The 14311-nt window shown below is 40.8% G+C and overlaps 1 protein-coding gene across 1 annotated transcript; it reads left to right on the top strand.

Annotated features, from left to right (window-relative positions):
* The first annotated feature begins 5684 nt into the window (after positions 1-5684).
* On the top strand, positions 5685-11239 carry LOC146368677 (uncharacterized). Its single transcript, XM_084913576.1, has 5 exons — positions 5685-5758; positions 5847-6169; positions 9154-9215; positions 10653-10738; positions 10827-11239. The coding sequence occupies exons 1-5, from the start codon at positions 5695-5697 to the stop codon at positions 11189-11191; spliced, it is 900 nt and encodes a 299-aa protein (XP_084769702.1). The 5' UTR covers positions 5685-5694; the 3' UTR covers positions 11192-11239.
* Positions 11240-14311: the final 3072 nt, after the last annotated feature.

Raw genomic sequence — 14311 nt, 5'->3', positions numbered from 1 at the left:
GATAGCCGCCACACGAAGTAACGAATAACGAGCCTATTTAAATCCCAGTAACGAGTAATGCGTTGCTGATTTTGGCATAATAACTAGTTACCGCGCTCGTTACCACAATAATAACGTAGTTACTGTAACGCGTTACTTAATAACGCGTTAGTCCCAACACTGTGCATGAGTAACACAAAGGACTTTGCCTACTCGTGTCTTGCTTTTGCTGTGTAGTTGAATTGTCTTGAACGTTCCAGCGAATAGGTTTAAGCTACAAACCTATCAGAGGTCTCGCGGTAATCTATCGTGAGAACTGGAAAGTCACGCCGTTGTCTGTACCCGTCTATAGTTCCTTTGAATCCCTTGTTTGTCAACTGTCAGGACCTGTTCCAACTGTTATAACTGTTACTTACCGGATAACAGTGATCATCCTCTTACCAAAGACTTTTCATCCTGCCTCGATAGTTTTGGCTTTAAACAACACATAAACTTTCCTACTCATATTAATACTTTGGACCTAGTTTGTTGCTTTGGTCTTACTCCTTTTAACTGCAAAGCAAAATCAATCCTGATACTCTTTCTTTTGCTTTCTCTGGTCGTTTGCATTTTCATAACCTGCTCACCCAAGAGGACTTAGTTTCCTATTATAATCTAGTCTCAATAGTAGTCTAAGCTCTGTTGCCCCACTCAAACCAAATCTGTATCATTCTCTCAGTCAGCACCCTGGTTCACAGCTGAACTCAGGCTCCTGAAAGCTAAAGGACGACGGCTTGAACGCCTTTATAAGAAAACTGGTCTGAATATCCACAAGGAAATGTTTAATAATCATATTATGTATTATAAGGAGTGTATTAATCAAACAAAATCTGCTTACTACTCCACCATTATCTGTTCAAAAGACGACTCAACCAAGATGCTGTTTTCACTGTTCAACTCTTCTTTCAGGTCACCAGATTCTTTATCTGCTCATCTTTACTCGTCCTCCTTTTGTGATTCTTTAATGTTATTTTTCATTGAGAAAATTCACAAAATACACCAAGATCTGGTTTCCGAGGTTCCATTGAGCTCTTCCTGTGTAATTCCTCTCCCATCACACTGTTTTTCTGCTTTCCAGCTCCCCTCAGTTACTGATATTTCAGATCTCATCTGTAAGTCAAAACCTTCTACTTGTCAGCGAGACCCCATTCCTACAGTTTTGGTTAAGGCATGTCTACCCTCTCTGCTTCCCCTCATATCTGCTATCGTCTGCTCTTCACTTACCACTGGAACTGTTCCTGCTTCCCTCAAAACTGCTGCCAAAACCCCAACATTGAAAAAACTAGTGTAGATGCCAATAATTATGAGAATTTTCGGCCTATTTCCAATCTACACATCCTTTCAAAAATTCTTGAGAAAATAGTTGCCACACAACTCCACTCACATTTAACTAATAATAATCTGTATGAACAGTTCCAGTCCCATAGCACTGAAACAGCACTTATAAAAGTAACCAATGATCTTCTTATGGCAGCTGACTCCGGTTTACTTTCCATCCTTATTCTCCTCGATCTGAGCGCTGCCTTCGACACTATTTCTCACTCTATGCTTCTCAGTAGGCTAGCCTCCATCGGTCTCTCCCATACTCCACTAGCCTGGTTTAAATCATACCTGACTGATCGCACTCAGTTTATTCAACTCAAATCTTTTACTTCTCAGCCCTTCCCTCTGAGCACTGGCGTGCCCCAGGGATCTGTCCTGGGCCCCTTCTTTTCATTATCTACCTTCTACTGCTTGGACATATTTTCCGTAAATACAATATCCAGTTTCATTGTTATGCCGATGACACCCAGCTGTATCTGCCCACTAAACCTGATTCTGCTCTTCCCCCATCCTCCCTCACCCTCTGCTTAGCCAAACTAAATTCATGGTTCTCTTCTAATTTTCTCAAACTCAACAGTAACAAATCTGAGCTCCTCTTGGTCGGCACTAAATCAACATTATCCAGAACTAACAGTTTCTCTGTTACTATCAATAACTCGCCGGTCTTCATTTCTTCCTTTGTGAAAAGTCTGGGTGTCATCCTCGACAGTACTCTGTCTTTAAATTCACACATTAATAATGTCACTCAGTCTGCATATTTTCAATTGCGCAACATTAATCGTCTCCGTCCTTTTCTCTCCCCACATGCTGCTGCCATTCTTGTCCACATCCTTGTTACTTCCCGGATTGATTATTGTAATTCACTTCTTTTTCACAGACACTTCTTTTTGGTCTTACTCAAAAATCCACCAACAAGCTCCAACATGTCCAGAACTCTGCTGCTCGTATTATCACCAGGACCCCTTCTGTCCACCACATCACTCCTGTCCTGCAGCAGGTTCATTGGCTCCCGGTCAAATATTGCATCAATTTCAAAATACTGTTGTATACATTTAAGGCTATTCATCATCTCTCTCCTCCATATCTCTCTGATCTGATTCAGATCACCGCCCCATCTCATTGTCTCAGATCTTCTTCTTCCTTCTTCTTCGTGTAAACTGCTGGCTTTTATGTTGCTTTTATTATTCTGCTGTGTACAGTGTCCTTGAGTGTTCTGAAACGTGCTTTCAAAATAAAATGTGTTATTATTATTATTATTATTATTATTATTAATAATAAAATACAGTGGTATGGTTTCTCTCATCTGTACATGCTGAAGTTGAACCCACAGCAGAGATGATCACTGTCACCTGTGTCTGTCCTGGGTCTCTGTACTTTTTGTCTACTTCGTTTAGAAAACAACATTTGTGAAATGAATCACTTCCTGATCATCGTTCAGAAATCTGAAAATGTTTTTGTTTTTCCTAAAAAGGTAATTTTTTAAACTGGAAATCAAAAGCCGACATAAACACAAAGTAACTGTCATGTGAGACTGTAGCAGGCAGGAAGTGGACCTAAATGCAGGATTCAAACACCAAAGGCAAACTTAAGGCTGCAGCTTCATTGATGGGAGGATTGTCCAAGAACATAAACTCACAAAAAACAAACTGAAACCCTGAACATGAAAACTAGGAACAGAACACTGAGAAACAAGAACTAAAACACTAGGAAACGAGAAAACGTGGAACTAAAACTGAAACAGTGTGGCTGTGGCTCAGGTGGTGGAGCAGCTACTGATCGGAAGGTTGGTGATTCGATTCTTGGCTTCCCCAGACTGCATGCCTATTATCCTTGGGCAAGATACTAACCCCAAGTTGCCCTCCGATGCATTCATCGGAGTATGAATGTGTGTGAATGTAGTTTAGTTTGCACTTGTGTTTAGAAGTGCTTGTATGAGTGAATGAGACATGCTGTATACAGCACTTTGAGTACTCCAGGAGAGTAGAAAAGCGCTATATAAGAATTAGTCCATTTACCAAACACAAGGAGACTTACACACATGAGGCAGTACGATGCAACAAAGGGCAAAAGACATCACAGGGCTTAAATATACAAGAGAGTAATGAGGGAAACACAGCTGGAACTAATCTGATATAACGACACAGGAATCAAACCTGAATGCACTAAACACAGGACACGGGACTATCAAAATAAAACAGGAAACACACAGACACAAACTGACGCAGCGACTGGGGAGACAGGAAGAAACACAGAGAGAGACTGACTAACCACAAGAGAAGATTAGACTCAGAGGGAGGGAGAACTATGATCACTAAGAACCTACGACCCAGAAACTAAACAGAAACTAAACGATCTAATAAGAACTCCAAATGACAAGAAAACCAAACATCAACCCATCCCCTGCTCTTTCTGTCCTGGTCGTTGTGTCCTTGGGCAAGACACTTCACCTACCGCCTACTGGTGTTGGCCAGAGGGGCCAATGGCGCGATATGGCAGCCTCGCCTCTGTCAGTCTGCCCCAGGGCAGTTGTGGCTACACCTGTAGCCTCTACCAGTGTGTGAATGTGAGAGTGAATGAATAGTGGCATTGTAAAGCGCTTTGGGTGCCTAGAAAAGCGCTATATAAATGCAATCCATTATTATTATGAGTAATACTCAGTATTCATTTATTTTCCAGTGTACTATTACTATTCTAGATTTAGATTAATGCATTTGTCACTTGTTCCTGAAGCGATGGTTCTACTAGTCAGTGATTTATCCTCAGACCTGCTCTGGACTGTGGAAAGGAGTTGTATCTGGCTCTACTCGTCCAGGAAAAGTTTCAGAAGACACACAATCACAGGAAGCTCTACAATATAAAGGTAACATTAATGTGGGCTAAAGCTACAGTGTTGTACTGCATGCATGCAGGATCCAGGTATGATCCAGTTCATTTTACTTTGCTAGCCCCTCCCTCTGGAAGACACCACTGCTGCTTTAATCACAGCTACGTTAAATGATGGCAGCTAGTAACCGATGACCGAGCCGAGAGCGTGTCTGGGTCTCTGTTATCTGACGACCAGTTAAGTTTTCTTTTTCATGTCGCTTGACTTGACAGAGGCTGTTTCAAAGACACACGCCTTAATGACAAGTTAGTTTTTTATGCTTTAACTTTTATATATTGTGTTTATGTTATTGTTTAAGGTCACTGATGCAGGTCTTATTCTTTATTTCTTCTTCTATAAATGTTCACTCTGGTAGATTCAGTTTTATTTATATAACAACAGCAGTTGTTGCTTTACATTGTGAAGTCCCTGCAATAATACAAGAGAGAAAACCCCGACAATCATGACCCGCTATGAGGAAGCACTTTGGCGACAGTGGGAAGGAAAAACTCCCTTTTTAACAGGAAGAAACCTCCAGCAGAACCAGGCTCATCTGTTGTGACCTGTTGGGGTGATGGGAGGAAGACAGGACAGAGACCCACTGTGGAGGAGAGCCAGAGATTAATAATAACGAATGAGTCAATACAGAGAGGTGTATAAACACATAGTGAGTGAAGAAGAAAATCTCAGTGCATCATGGGAGTCTCCCAGCAGCCTACACCGACTGTAGAGTAACTAAAGGAGGTCTTGATGCACGATCAGTCATCCAGGTAAGTAAATCTCCAAAAGTTGATTCTGTTCATCTGGACATAAATGCTACGTCCAGATTAACTAAAGGAGGATTCAGGGTCACTGGTCCAGCTCTAACTATATGCTTTATGAACAATATACTTTAATATAAGTGAAGCATTGAAATAAACTGCAAAGTAACTTAAAGTAAATATTTCCTGTAGGATCACAAACCATCAAACTGACCAAAGAGCCACAAAGTAAAACAGCTGTTGTGTCCAAAAGTGTCAGCTGTAACTGGGACTGCTGCTGCACCACAACACTCCTGCATGTCGTGTCCACAGACATGACGTCTCTCAGGTTTGTGTTTGACGATCAAATCAAATAAGATGATGCTTCATTTGAACAAACAGTTGTGAACAAAAATCCTTCCCAACATACACAAACTATTCTGAGATGTTTCTTGAATTCAGGACTTCTTCCACATTTTTCTCCAAATGTCTCAAGTTTCAGACTTTTTAACTGTGTGAGTATCAGCGACTCTCTGACTCTGTCTACATCGTTAATGTGACTTCTGCTTGTGTGACGTGTGACACGGCTCCCTTAAATCATTTTGGTTATAAAGTGTGTGAACCACAGGAGGAGGAGTGACTGAGAGCAGAGAGGAGGAGCAGAGATTCAGGGAGGAGCTGAGCTGTTACTGAACTATAGAAGAGAGAAAAACCTCCACATTCAACAGAGTTCAACACAAAACAAACTTTATGTTCCTCAACATGCTGTCATTACATCACTGTGTGTTTCCTCTGATTCTTCTCACTCTCACAGGTCTGCTCACCTACACAGGAAACTATGTTCAATTCAAATGATTCATTAACGTCAATTATTGATTGAAAAACGTTCTCTCTTCCTTCAGGTGTCACATGTGATCAGCTCACTCCAGTCAAAGATGAAGAGTCCAGTGTAGAAGGCAGCACAGTTACTCTGACCTACACTTACAAAGTGTCACCATCTGATTATTTCTTCTGGTATCGACAACATCCAGGAAAACCTCCAGAGTTCCTGATCTCACACTCACCTTCAGGAACAGTAGGAGTAGAAACAGTTCCTGGATTGAAGATTCAAGTGAAGGGAACAGAAATCAAGATGAACGTCTCCTCTGCTGCAGTGTCTGACTCTGCTGTGTACTACTGTGCTCTGCGGCCCACAGTGACAGGAAACAGCAAAACTCTGTACAAAAACCTTTGGAGCAAAGACAACAGAATACTCCACAACATCCACTAGAGGGAGCCACACACTGTTAAACCTCTGATTCTTGTGTCATTGGACTGATGACAAAGACAACAGAGAAATGAAGCAGTAAAGATCAGAGACAGAGACAGAGCTGCTGTGGAAGCACCAAACTATTTGATTGCCTGAGCTATTTAACTGGCCCCGCCCACTGAACCTGAGCTCACCCAATGACATTATTTGTTGGTCATTGTGCTGCAGTGGAAGAACATTGTTCATGTGCTGTCTGTCTGGCTTTAATAACTCCAAAGACATGTTGCTGCACCTCTTTTTGCTTCTATCTCACATTATAGGTGAGTTTAAGAACAGGGATTAAAGTTTAGTTGAAGCTGCTGCATTAAGCAGATATACAGACTGCATTTCACTACTTTTCTTCTTTCTTTTTCCAGGACTAACAGCTGGAGACTCAATCACTCCTCAACAACCTGAAGTCACTGAAACAGAAGGAGAATCTGTCACACTCACATGTAGCTATGAGACAAGTGATACACATCCAATACTTCACTGGTACAAGCATCATTCTGACCTTCAGGCTCCTCAGTTTATACTCTGGAAAGGAGCAAGATCACAGATTGGTGAATATATTCCTGATAAACGTTATGACTCAGAAACATCTTCTACAACAACTAATCTGACCATAGCAGCCCTAACCCTGGCAGACACAGCTCTCTACTACTGTGCTCTAGAAACACAGTGATACAAAGTGTAGAAGAGGCTGTACAAAAACCTGAACACAGATATCTGACTACTCTTCAAAGAGGAGGGAAGTGGTATTCAAAGCACAGCTTCATATCAGATGGATTCTGCTAATTCCTGTTTTATCAGAGTCACTGTGGTTACAGCTGCTAATTCTGTCTCTTCATGATCAGATGTGCAGATCACAGCCTGATGGTAGCAGACCTGTTAGTGACTTTTAATCTTCATCCATCATTTTCTGTTTCTCAGATATTTTTTCTTACACATATTTCATGAGTATTGCTTCTAAGACAGGTGTTAAATTATATTTATATTATATATATATATATATCCGTTCCCTTGTTTGAGAAGGTAAAGCCGGATTTGGAGAGTTTCCTACTTAGGACGTATGGCTTTGGTTGAGATGAATATTTTGCCTCGATTGTTAAATCCTGTCCAAATGATTCCAGTTATATTTTCAAATAGTGTGATGAAGGATCTGAATGGCTGGCTAAGCTCTTCTATTTTTAGCAAACACAGACCAAACTTAAGATGGCTACACTACAGCGCCCAGGTTCAGTAGGGGGTCTTTACCAAATAGTAGAACACATCAATTGACTCACATGTGGTGTATTCATGCCTGGGTCACAAATAACTCACGCTCTATCTGGTTGGGAATTGAAACTTCCCTTTCAAAGTGTCCACTAAGGGACTTACTGTTGTTACATCGAGCTGTGATAATCCAGTCACACTTCATACACTTAAGGCCTGGCGATCAGTACGTCAAAATGGAGAAGATTTTGGGTTGTGAATTAGAACCCTGTGCCTCTCATACTGGGCCTCCACAGCCGGCGTTTAACATCCAAGAATAATAGCAGGTTGTATTGTTTTCTCACCCATGTGTGGAAGAATATTCTACTGCAGGGGATGAAGGAAAAAGACCAACTATCAAAGGCTGGCAAAGAGTAGTGTTGGATCTAGTGCCACTGGAATATCTTACATGTGTACTAAACTCAAAAACAGACCAATTCTTCAACAAGTGGAATTATGTGGAACCTGATGTCTGTAATATTATGCTACAAGGATTCAAACTGCACATTACTACTGGGACCACAGGTGTTGTTGTCAGGGTTGGTTGAAGGATGACACAAATGCAGAACATTGGCACAAAGAGTGCCAACAACCCACAGTGTGTTCCCAATTCCCAGGCCGGGGTTCCTCTCCTTGATATGTGGTGAAGTTTTGTCCTCCTTGCTGCCTGTGCACCAACAACCAACCATAAGCACTCCAGATGACAAAGGAAACTAATAAATATCCATCTAACCCAAACTAACAGGTGACCCCAGGCTCACAGACACAGGCCCATGACAGCTGTACTGTAGTGTGTTTATTTTAGATGGATCTGAGCTGGTGTTTGGTTTTGTGTTTGGTTTTTGGTTTGTTTGTTTGTATTGCTGTGAACTGTACACGATGCTATGTTATGTAATTATGGATTGTTTGTGAAAATGAAAAAACGAATAAACATATTGTTTAAAAAAAAGCAAAGAACAAAATCAAAACTTAAACACGGAGTCACCGACTCTGGACCGTGACAGTCATGGAAGACTCTCAGCCTCCTGGAAAAAGTACTGAATGTGAGCAGGCCTGGTCATCAGTTATCAATAAATGAACTCATGTTGCTGCCTGATTCCCAACAACCAATAATCATGCGCATATATACAATATTTGATATCATTATTACACTCAGCATTAACCTTTACAAGCACCTTAAATTTCATTAATTATTCAAGTCAAGAATGTATATGATCTACTGAAATCACTATTATAACTATGATAATAAGAATATTCTAGTCTCTGTATTCATAAGTGAAATATGCCAGTATGTATGCACAGCACATATGTCCCTGTGAATTTCTGCTGAAATATGAGTGTTTGCATTAAAGCATTTATATATCTGACATTTAAACCTACACTTTAAAGTCAATAATGATAACAATGATAACAATAACATCGATTGTGGTTAAATTACTGTCTCTGCTGAAAGCATCAAAGTGTCTCTGTGGGGCCTCCAAACACAACAAGCTTCTCATTTTCTCCATCCAGCCTGAGACTGATCTTCTGCTTTTTCCCACTTTTAGATCGTCTCTGTTGGTCCACACAAAACAAACAAAACTAACAATGAAAAACCAACATTTTTTCATATTTCAGTTGAGTTTGGTGTTGAGAATCTAATCTCACAAATGTATTTTTCATAATAGTTACTGAGGATGCCTGAAATCAGAACCTCAGTCACGGACCCGGCTCTGGGGACTCGGGGTCCGTGAGCAGCGTGGACTATTATTGTTGTTGTTGTTGTTATTATTATTATTATATTATTTGGTGTGTGTGTCGTCTGCACTGCTACTTGTAGGCAGCTGTGTGTGTGCATGTGTCTGTAGCTGTTTTGCCACCTTCATGCCTGGTGGGTGTGGCCTGGTGGGTGTGGCCCTGCTAGGAGACTGGCCACACCCGAAGTCCTTGCCACACACCTGCTGCTGATCAGAGCTCGTCGGGGGAGCAATTTAGGAGAGCGATGGAGCTTCCACCGACACGGGATTATTGCGTTAGACTTCACGTCAGTCTTCTAGTTTAGTTGACAAGTCAGTCAGCGTACGCCTGCTGGGAAAAGTGTTTAACGGCTGCCTCCATTGCTTCCCTCAGGAGCAGTGTGGGACGAGAGAGAGCAGTAAGCACGGGGAGCAGGACACAGGAGCAGAGAGCACTTAACTTTTTTTGGAAGAAGACACGACACAGGAGTAAAGGGAGAGCAGGGGGATTTATTGCCTTTTTTGCACTGTAAATAAACGCACCGCTTGCAGTGAAGAGTCCTGCGTTCTGGGTCCTCCTTTCCCCACATCCCCACGGTTGGCCAGCATCAACCGTGACAACCTCAGTGAAGAGTTTATGGGTCACAAGCTCCGTTTAGATCAAAATGAGAAACTTATGTTGTCAGAAGATACACAATCTGTCAGGCAGAGCTGTGAGGCAGGCAGAGGTAGGCCCCAAATGCAGGACATGAATGAAAAGGTTCAACTGAGAGACGCTTTTGTTTGCTGTAGAAACATTCAGACATTACAAAATAAGAAAACATTACCTAAACTGACACTAACAACTTGGAAGCTAGAAAACAATAAACAGAGAAACTAGAAACTAACCAGGAACACTCAGGAAATGATTATTATTATTATCAATATTTCCTGTAGGATCACAAACCATCAAACTGACCAAAGAGCCACAAAGTAAAACAGCTGTTGTGTCCAAAAGTGTCAGCTGTAACTGGGACTGCTGCTGCACCACAACACTCCTGCATGTCGTGTCCACAGACATGACGTCTCTCAGGTTTGTGTTTGAAGATCAAATCAAATAAGATGATGCTTCATTTGAACAAACAGTTGTGAACAAAAATCCTTCCCAACATACACAAACTATTCTGAGATGTTTCTTGAATTCAGGACTTCTTACACATTTTTCTCCAAATGTCTCAAGTTTCCGACTTTTTAACTGTGTGAGTATCAGCGACTCTCTGACTCTGTCTACATCGTTAATGTGACTTCTGCTTGTGTGACATGTCGCACGGCTCCCTTAAATCATTTTGGTTATAAAGTGTGTGAACCACAGGAGGAGGAGTGACTGAGAGCAGAGAGGAGGAGCAGAGATTCAGGGAGGAGCTGAGCTGTTACTGAACTATAGAAGAGAGAAAAACCTCCACATTCAACAGAGTTCAACACAAAACAAACTTTATGTTCCTCAACATGCTGTCATTACATCACTGTGTGTTTCCTCTGATTCTTCTCACTCTCACAGGTCTGCTCACCTACACAGGAAACTATGTTCAATTCAAATGATTCATTAACGTCAATTATTGATTGAAAAACGTTCTCTCTTCCTTCAGGTGTCACATGTGATCAGCTCACTCCAGTCAAAGATGAAGAGTCCAGTTTAGAAGGCAGCACAGTTACTCTGACCTACAAATACACCACAGGTGCTACTTATTTCTTCTGGTATCGACAACATCCAGGAAAAGCACCTGAGCTCCTGATCTCACACTCACCTTCAGGATCAGTAGGAGTAGAAAAAGTTCCTGGACTGAAGATTCAAGTGGATGGAACAGAAATCAAGATGAACGTCTCCTCTGCTGCAGTGACTGACTCTGCTGTGTACTACTGTGCTCTGCGGCCCACAGTGACAGGAAACAGCAAAACTCTGTACAAAAACCTTTGGAGCAAAGACAACAGAATACTCCACAACATCCACTAGAGGGAGCCACACACTGTTAAACCTCTGATTCTTGTGTCATTGGACTGATGACAAAGACAACAGAGAACTGAAGCAGTAAAGATCAGAGACAGAGACAGAGCTGCTGTGGAAGCACCAAACTATTTGATTGGCTGAGCTATTAAACTGGCCCCGCCCACTGAAGTTGAGCTCATCCAATGACATTATTTGTTGGTCATTGTGCTGCAGTGGAAGAACATTGTTCATGTGCTGTCTGTCTGGCTTTAATAACTCCAAAGACATGTTGCTGCACCTCTTTTTGCTTCTATCTCACATTATAGGTGAGTTTAAGAACAGGGATTAAAGTTTAGTTGAAGCTGCTGCATTAAGCAGATATACAGACTGCATTTCACTACTTTTCTTCTTTCTTTTTCCAGAACTAACAGCTGGAGACTCAATCACTCCTCAACAACCTGAAGTCACTGAAACAGAAGGAGAATCTGTCACACTCACATGTAGCTATGAGACAAGTGATAGTTATATCGAGCTTCACTGGTACAAACATCATTCTGACCTTCAGGCTCCTCAGTTTATACTCTGGAAAGGAGCAAAGGACAACAGTGGTTATGAATATATTCCTGATAAACGTTATGAATCAGAAACATCTTCTACATCAACTAATCTGACCATAGCAGCCCTAACCCTGGCAGACACAGCTCTCTACTACTGTGCTCTACAAACACAGTGATACAAAGTGTAGAAGAGGCTGTACAAAAACCTGAACACAGATATCTGACTCCTCTTCAAAGAGGAGGGAAGTGGTATTCAAAGCACAGCTTCATATCAGATGGATTCTGCTAATTCCTGTTTTATCAGAGTCACTGTGGTTACAGCTGCTAATGAAACACTGTGGGAGGATTCACATGAGCAGCAAATCCACATCAACCACAAACCAACTGCAGGAACGTTCAGACATAAAGAGACAAAAATAATACAAACACAATGGACTACTAATTTTAATATTTAGAATACAAAATACATTAAAAAAACATTTAAAAAAAACCTACATAAATGTTACATGCTTTGTTTTAAATTTAGAAACTGAGAGCACATAAAGAAGCTCTACTCTGAACCTTCATTGAGGCTCTGCCTTCCCATATATAATTTTCTCTCTAGAAGGGCTACGGCTTCTGACTTGTGTGTGTCTTCATGTGACGCAACAACACACTACTAGATGCAAAAACAAAATTGGCACATTTGACAAGGTTATTACTTCTCATGTGTGTTTAATTCTCATGTGCTTTAACAAGTAATTTCTAAAAGGCAAATTTTCCCACATGTTTTGCAAGGATATGGTTTTTCATTGCTGAAGATAAATGTCCTGAATGGCAGGAAGCCTCGTGCCAGTGATGTGCTCTGCTGCCTTCACCACCCTCTGTAGTGATTTACGGCTGCTGGCAGAGCAGCTTCGTACCAAACTGAAATGCAGCTCGTCAGCAAGCTCTCGATCGCACACCTGTAGAAATGTGAGGTGATGTTCGCGTTCATGCCAAACTTCCTCGGCCTCCTCAGGAAGTAAAGCCACTGGCGAGCTTTCCTGAAAACAACTAGAGCCTAAATGCACGAGACCTGAAAACATGATGACGTGAGACCTAAACATGGAAATTGCAGACTACAAACAAATGACACTAACACAATATTTACACAGAAGGTAACGAGGGAATGTGCAACAGAAGGCAAACACAGTTAACCTGACATAACAAGACAGGCAGGAAGCAAAACTGAATACACAGGAGACGGGACTATCAAAATAAAACAGGAAGCAAGACACATACGGAGAGGCGGACAAACATGGGGACATGAGTGATTGGGGAAACAGAGAGGGAACATGGAACACCAGGACAGGGGTAAAAGAACGTGAGATGTGGAACAGCGAAAGCAAAGTGACAGAAAACTAAAGACAAGAAACTTTAAATATAACATAAGAAAACCAGAAAAGTACAAATGACACTGAATCAAAGAAATTTAGAAAAACCCCAAAACACAGCAACACTCGGTCACAGATCCAACACAATCTCTTTATTGTAAATTTTTTTTTTGCTTTTTTTGAATAAGCTTTATTAACAAAGCACAAAATACAGATACAAATTAACAAAACACAGTGTCAGAGGGTTTTGTAAAAAAACTAATGAGAAATCAATTGGATTATTTACTAAACTGTAGAGAATCAGATAATATTGAACAGGGAACATAAGTTTATGGTTTTGACAGCTTTTACATTTTGGGGATGTTGTATGGTTTTAAAATATTGTTTGGTTTCATTTCAAAAGCACTGAAAGGATGTTTTTGTGTTAGAAAATTTCGATTTATGTATATGAAATTTAGCCTGTAATATCAGTAATTTACTCAAATAAAATATGTTTGCCCGGTCTGTGGGGTACTTAAAGAAACCAAATAAGATTTTCTCGTAACAAAGAGAGAACTCAGAAAAGATAAAAAAAACTAAACAAAACACAAAATTGTTGCCAGAAAAGATTTGTGTATAAGCAGGAGCAAAATAAATGAGAAATATCTTCCTTCACACAATTACAAAAGGAACAGTTAACATCAATGTTCTTTTTACAAAGTACAAGAAAAGATCTGTTTGGGTAAAAACGATGAATAACTATTTCCATTACTTTGTTATTTAATAGAAATTTTTACGGTAAGGTCCAATTATTGTAGATATTGTCACTTCTGAGCTCCACTAGAGGGCGACATCATTCATTTTGCGAGGCCCCCCTTTGTTTTACAAGAAAAATGTTTAGCCCCCCCCCCCACGCGCATGCACACACAAGCTCATCCTCCAACCACACACGCCCATATTTTGCTCCATTGCGGTTTATTTCACACCTCAAACATTTAGTAAACAATTAAGCAAATACAAGTAGTCTGCAATAAATTACAGGTAGTAATAAAATAAACTACTAACTCTTTTACGCTGCGTCCGCACCTACTGCGTCCTATTTTTGAAAGCGCAGCTGTTTCGTCCACGTAAACGGCGTTTCGAATCACCAAACACTGAGATTTTTTTTTTTAAAGGTATGAGCCTTCACGTCACGCTGTGGCCACGTTATTGTTTACATGAGATGAATTGCAGAATAGCAGATAGAGACAAAATAC

This window comes from Perissodus microlepis, chromosome 18 (genome assembly GCF_051167445.1).
Source record: "Perissodus microlepis isolate ML-2025 ecotype Zambia chromosome 18, ASM5116744v1, whole genome shotgun sequence".
Lineage (NCBI taxonomy): Eukaryota > Metazoa > Chordata > Actinopteri > Cichliformes > Cichlidae > Perissodus > Perissodus microlepis.
This window is presented reverse-complemented; position numbering and strand designations above follow the sequence as displayed.